Raw genomic sequence first — 6,796 nt, 5'->3', positions numbered from 1 at the left:
TTTGAAAGTTTCTTTCCTCCTCCTCCGCCTGTTCTTTTTTTTTAATCACAAAAAGAATACCCAGTTGTTGTAGAAAATCTGAAAATATAAACATACACATAAAGAAAACTAACACCCCCACAGGCTCACCCTATAATTTTACCGCCCAGAGCCGTGTGGCCAACATTTCGGCGTCTTTTCCTGCAGTCTGTTTTCGAGGCTTCTTCCTTTCAATTTGGAGAGTTTTCGACACGCGGTTCTCGCTTTCCAAAGTCCCTCTTCAGGGGACAAAGGGCCGAGTGGGTGCGGGCCGCCCTCGGCCGAGTCGAGCTGGGGTGGGGGGGTTTCCCTGCACGTCCCGGCTGGTCCCCTCCGCCCCTGCCGTGCACACAGGGGGTCGGGGCTGGGCGCCAGGAGCCCCTGCGGGGTGCCGTCCCACCGGGCGGTCAGGAGCAGCAGCCGGCTTTCTTTGGCGGCCCCTCGGGGACCACCTCCGCCAGGGAGCCCTTCAGGCGGTCCTCCTGCATCTTGAGGGACCTGCAAGAGGACGCAGGCGTCGGCCCTCGCCGCGGCTCCGGGGGCAGCGTGGAGGGCAGGCGGGGGCCGCCGGGGTTCCCCGCCCCTGCCCTGTGTTCCTCAGGGCACCAGGAAAGTGGGGTCACGGGAGAAGGGCCTTCTGCCTCTCGTCCGGGAATTCTTCAGTTCCTCTGTGCAGCAGGCACGGGCAGGGGCTCCGATTAGGACAAAGGTGCCAGCCTGGCCCTGCCCGGCCGTGAGGACACAGGGGCAGCTGCTGCCCAGGAGCGACCGGAAGCTTGAGAAGCCCACGGCAGGCATCGCGCCTGGTCCTGGCAAAAACCCTGGAGGGGTCCCCCAGGAAGGAGACCGGGTCTGAGCAGGGACCTGACAAGCATTGGTTGGAGGAAGGGGTGGGGGAAATGCTTTCTCAGCAGGGGGCAAAGGCCCAGGGTAAAGGGCTTGGCTTGAGGACAGCTCGTTGGTTCCTCCGTCCACCCACTCGTTTGTTCACTCACAACGTATTTCCTGCGTGCCGGGCCCTGTGCTAGGTCCAGGGCTGAGTGGCCGCGGGGAGCCTTGGGGGCAGCGGGGTCTCAGAAGCCCCGCAGGGGGGGACTCGGGCTTTTATCCCGAGGCAAAGGGAAGCCGAGGAGCAGTTTTGCGCCCAGGCGTGCAGGTCAGCAGGCTCGTGCGGCTGCCGGCCCGAGCTTAGCGCTCGCCTGGGCCAAGCCCGCCACTCCAGCCTCACTGCATCCCCTTCACGAGGGGGCCTTAGGCACGGAGGGGGCGGGGAATGGGACAGACCGGGCCCGCGCCCCTGGAGCGACGGCTGCCTCGCGTGACATCACACGGCTGCAGGTGCAGTTGGCTGAGAAACGCCAGGGAGCGTGCGAGCAGAGGGCGGGGATGGGGAACGGGGGCGGGGGGGGGCGTGGTGGAGGGCTGGGGGCTGGATCTGGAAGATGAGATGGAGCCAGCTGGGGGGGGGCATTCTTGCCAGAGGGAGGGGCAGGTGCAAGGGCCGGAGGCGGAACCCAGGTGAGAGGACATGCGGGCGCAGGGGAGAGGGCACTCGGGGGGCCGCGGGCCGCAGGGAGGCTTTTGGATTCTCTTCTAAATGCAGTGGACGCGCTAGAGGGTGCAGCGCGGAGAAGGGGAGACCTTCTCTGCTTCCTCAGCTGGCGAGCCCTGGGGTCGAACCGGGGGTGTCCTTGACCGTTTCCCCAGCCCGGCTCGGGAGTCTGCGCTGCGCCGGGGGGGGGGGGGGGGTTCTGGGTGGGAAGGGGCAGACGCCACTCACCTGGCCAGGCTCACCAAGGGCTCCAGGATGTTGTGGCCCAGGACGGCGCTGCACTCCCCAAAGGAGACCCCCAGCTCCTGCAGGCCAGACGAACAGGGGCGGGGGGCTTGGGGAAGACTGGGAGGGGCCAGAAGGCCTGCCCGGCGGGGGGGACCTGCCCTAGCCGTCCCGTGCTGACCCCAAGGCCGGGGCAGCCCAGCTCGCGGTGGCCCCACTCCCCAGCCAAGCCCCTCCGCCACGGCCCCTCCACCCCTGTCCGCCAAGGTGCTGAGGATGCTCGCTGCAGAGTGTGGGAAACCCATGTCCAGGCTCAGGCACAGCCCCTCGGGACATTTTTTGATTGTATGTTATATTTTCTGATTTTTAAAACACGTCACTGGCGGAATATTGGGAAAAACAAAGTATAAGATAGAGACCCATGAGATATTAACTGTTATATATAAAACCTTTAGCATTTGGGTATATATATGTATATATTTCCATTCTGTGTTATATTATACTTTTATGGGAGGGATATTGGGGGAGGACCCAGATTTGCTGACGGCTTTTCTAACTTCACATTATATTGCAAGCATTTCCCCCACACAGTGGAACACTCTTCCAGCACAGGAATCTTACTTCATGGCAGATACTAGCTTCTCCTGTGAATGCAGCACCGTTTAGCCCCCGACTGCTGCCAGATGTTCATTCTTATAAATAATATTGTAATGAACATCTTCAGATAAACGTGTGATTATACATGAGTATGCATTACTTTATTCCCTTATGGATTATTATTTGTGACTCTTTCCATAGGATAAATTGCTAGAGGAGGAATTGATCTGTCAAAGGGATAAGCTACTACTTTAAAGAGGGAAAAATTCCCAAACGGGGACCTCAGTGCTGACTTTGCAATTATGAGAAATAAAACGAGGCCCAGGAAGGAAATACAATACGGAAATGCCGAGAGGGACTGGGCCAGAGGTGGGACGAGAAGGGATTTATTTATTTTTTCTTCTTTACTATCCTTCCGATTTTCTGGAATGAATTCATAATTAAATAGTATCCACCGTCTGGTGGGGCTTTTAAAATCATCTTCCCAGGGAAGATTTTGAGTCTCAAAACAGAATAAATTAGAGGAAAAATGTTAGAGACCAGAGATGAAGTTAAGATTTGGTTGGGAATTTTAAATGGAGGTTATAAGCCTTTTTACTCTGAATATATATACATATTTTGGTAGGCTCGGACATTGTGTGGGAATCTGCTAATTTGACATTGACATTGAATGCCACGTCTGCCACTGCCACCTCATGTGTGAATCTAAGAGAGCCTGGCGGAGGGGGCGGGGGTGGCCAGGCTGCGGTGCATCCCGCCTGGGCCGCGGCCGGGTGGAGGGGCGGGGGGGGGGGGGCAGGCTGCGGTGCATCCCGCCTGGGCCGCGGTCGGGTGGAGGGGGCGGGGGAGGGGGGCAGGCTGCGGTGCATCCCGCCTGGGCCGTGGCCGGGTGGAAGGGGCGGGGGAGGGGGGCAGGCTGCGGTGCATCCCGCCTGGGCCGCGGTCGGGTGGGGGGGGGGCAGGCTGCGGTGCATCCCGCCTGGGCCGCGGTCGGGTGGAGGGGCGGGGGGGGGGGCAGGCTGCGGTGCATCCCGCCTGGGCCGCGGTTGGGTGGGGGGGGGCAGGCTGCGGTGCATCCCGCCTGGGCCGCGGCCGGGTGGAGGGGCGGGGGGGGGGGGGCAGGCTGCGGTGCATCCCGCCTGGGCCGCGGCCGGGTGGAGGGGCGGGGGGGGGGGGCAGGCTACGGTGCATCCCGCCTGGGCCGCGGCCGGGTGGAGGGGCGGGGGGGGGGGGCAGGCTGCGGTGCATCCCGCCTGGGCCGCGGTCGGGTGGGGGGGGGCAGGCTGCGGTGCATCTCACCTGGGCTGCGGCGGGGCGGGGGCGGGAAGGGGCACGTGCTTCCTTCCGGTTGCCTGGGCGAGGGCGACCCCCTATCCCACCCCCTTCGGGAGCATCCGCCCAGCCCGGCTGCTTACGTTGGCCAGCTGCTGCCCGGCCGCGGTGGGCACCTGCCGCTCCTCCTCGCAGTCCGTCTTGTTTCCGAGGAGAAGGACCACCACCCCGTCGGACCCTGCATCCTGCACACAGAATAAGTTCCCTCAGCCGCGCGTGTTGAGTGCCTGCTGGATGCCAGGCCCTAAGCAGATTTGGCCCAACCTTCCTGGGTGCAGATAGTTGTGCCTCCTCTCTGTCCACAAACATGTCACCCCCTTTCCAAGGGCACCTCTCCCTGGAAGCCTTCCTGGATTGCTCCTGTCCCTGATCCTTTCTTCCTGTTCGGGCAAAACACTCCAGAGCTTGACTGTACAGATTGCCTTGGCTCATTTTCTAGTTATTTCATACATAATAATAATAGCTTCTATTTACTGAGTGCTTGCTACACACAAGTGCTGTGCTGAAAGCCGGTATATCCGTTAATCCTCATAACTTCCCTATGAGAAAAGTAGGAGATTGAAGTTCAGAGAGGTTAATTCACTTGTCCAAGGTCACAGAGTAAGTAGGCAGGGTTGCTGGGATTCAAACCCAGGTCCTATCAGACCCCAGAACTCAGCCTCCCTCCTCAATTACTACTTTATTCTAGTGTAGCAAGCAGATGCAACAAGAGACACAAGGAGGAAAACATAATGAGAGACACAACAAAGCAGGGAGTGGAGGTGGTTCAAGTGATTAGGTGCCTCCCTCCCACATGGGAGGTCCCGGATTTGGCTCCCGGTGCCTCCTAAAAGGAAGAAGAGCACACAACAAACAGACACAGCAAATGTAAACAACAAGGGGATGGGGAGAAATAAATAAAAATAAATCTTGAAAGAAAAAGAAGACACTACAAACAAGTATAGGAGTGCTCTCGGTAGGAAAGAAATGTTTACAGGGTAAAGGAAGTAGTTTGGATTGTACTATGCAGTTGTTTCTTTGTACCACTGTGCTCCCAGCTCATCCAGCCACATGTCCTCAGCGCATGGTGTCACCCAGGTCTCTTGTACCATTTGTAATCTGGGAGACAGTGAGGATTGGGGAGGAACCAGCTCCTGCCCGAATCCCAACTCTGGGGCCAGTCCCAGGGGCCACCTGCTCACCTGCAGACAGTCCAGCCAGTAGCGCACGTGGGCGAAGCTGTCCTGGGAGGTGACGTCGTACATGAGCACCACCCCGTCAGCCCTGCGGAGCAGCTGCCGCGTCATGCTGTGGTACCTGCCCGTAGAGTCTGCGTGAGGCCGCGCCAAAGCACCCGCCCGGGCCCTCCTCCCTAGGCCTCGGCGTCTGCAGAGCCGGGGCAGTGAACCGCTCTGCCTCTAAACCGCTTTTCTTCTTTATGGTGTAGCTATCGTTGAAAGTAACATTTTCTCATGGCTCAAATTTCAAAAGCTGCCAAAGGCACCCAGAGAAAAATCTCTCTCCCCCCAGCCCTGTGCCCACCCAGCCCCCCTCCCTGGAAGCAGCCTGGGCGACCAGTTTCTAGAACATCTTTCCAGAGATATTTTACATATACATAAGCAAACAGGTATATCCACCTACCTTTCCCCCCATTTTATACAAAAACAGCATTTGACACCTGCTGAACTCGCTAATCTTCGTTATTCTGAGCTTTGTTTTTTGCCACTCAACAGAACATCTTGGAGACACTTCCCTATCAGTGCATGGATGGGCCCTAATTTATTTCACTGTTTCCCTATAGATGGGCATGTAGGTTGTTTCCAGTGTGTCACGACATAAACACTGGCTACAAGTGGCCTTGGTCCTTGGTGACGGTCGTGTCAGAGTGTGCCTATAGGAGATGATGATGGACAACTCCCCCCCCAAGGAACAGGGAGAGTCTGCAACTGCAAGCAAGAGCGTCCCATCCGGAAAGCGGCTGTGGCTCAAGCAGTTGAGCTCCCGTTTACAGTATGGAGGACCCAGGTTTGTTCCCTGGGACCTCCTGGTAAAAAAAAGAATAAAAAGAAAAAAAGCAGTAAGGCATCCCAGCCTGCACAGTAAGGCACAGGCCCCAGCCTGGGGAAGCAATGCACCAAAAAAAAAAAGGACAATGACACAACCAGATAGAAAAAAAAAAGATAGTCCCATCCATCCGCCCCGTGGGATCAAGGCCCCCTCCCAGAGGCAGAGTGGGCATCGCCATCCCAGAACCCTCAGGACTGGGGATGAAGGATGGACTAGAGTGGACTTACTGGTGTTCTACTATAGACTTAATGTGATGCTAGCAATGGAAGAACTTCTATCACGGATGTGGAGGCAGGGGCCCCTGGAGGTGCTGAGGGGCGGGAGAGGGAAGCACAGGCGTAATATGGGGGCATTTTCAGGACTTGGGAATTGTCCTGAGTGCCGCTGCAATGATGGGTACAGGCCATTATACGTCCTGCCATAACCTACAGGCTGGTGTGGGAGCGTGTGAACTACACTTTAACGCTGACCCCCGCTGAGCCGCAGCGCCCCAGCCGTGCTCATCAGTGCTAACGAATGTTCACACCGTTGCTCCCTGCACCCCCGGCCGCCTCTGGGCCGAGCTGGACTCCCAGCCCGGGGTTGCCCGCTGGCCCCAGGCTCGGCGGGGTCCCTGACTCCACTGCGCGTGGGGCTGGCTGGATGGCGCCCCTTACCTCTCCTGGCCGGCCGTGTCCCAGAGCTGCAGTGCAAAGTGCTTATTGTCCACCAGCAGGTTTTTGACCCGAAAATCCACTCCTAGGACACACAAGAGAGGGAGTGAGGGCCACTTTGAAGTTACCATCCGGGACTTCCAGCCAAGGCCCGCTCAGATGCACGCCGTCCCCTACACCAGCCGCGGCAGGAAGGAAAGCCTTTGGCTGGAGGGCTTCCCCTCGGCTCCCCAAATCCATCCACACTCAAAGGCCTGCTTCCTCCAAGAAGCCTTCCCTGACCACCAGCCCACAGGGTTCTCTGCTCTCACGATACTCCTGCACCCAGACAACGCCAACAAGGGGTGCCTTGCCGTTGCATTTAACTCCACGA

General features: G+C 58.2%; 1 protein-coding gene across 1 annotated transcript in view; it reads right to left on the bottom strand.

Annotated features, from left to right (window-relative positions):
- Positions 1-6,796, bottom strand: part of RAB44 (RAB44, member RAS oncogene family) — a 42,882-nt gene continuing 36,086 nt past the window's right edge. The window contains exons 10-14 of the mRNA XM_058306652.1: positions 6,427-6,508; positions 4,906-5,020; positions 3,808-3,909; positions 1,799-1,875; positions 1-516 (exon numbers count right to left, since the gene is read on the bottom strand). Of these exons, the coding sequence (XP_058162635.1) occupies positions 426-516; positions 1,799-1,875; positions 3,808-3,909; positions 4,906-5,020; positions 6,427-6,508 (467 nt within the window). The 3' untranslated portion in view covers positions 1-425. The remainder of the gene's footprint in view (positions 517-1,798; positions 1,876-3,807; positions 3,910-4,905; positions 5,021-6,426; positions 6,509-6,796) is intronic.

The sequence above is a fragment of the Dasypus novemcinctus genome, chromosome 11 (assembly GCF_030445035.2).
Source record: "Dasypus novemcinctus isolate mDasNov1 chromosome 11, mDasNov1.1.hap2, whole genome shotgun sequence".
NCBI lineage: Eukaryota > Metazoa > Chordata > Mammalia > Cingulata > Dasypodidae > Dasypus > Dasypus novemcinctus.
The sequence above is the reverse complement of the archived record's forward strand: the minus strand, read 5'-3'. Positions and strand labels throughout refer to the sequence as shown.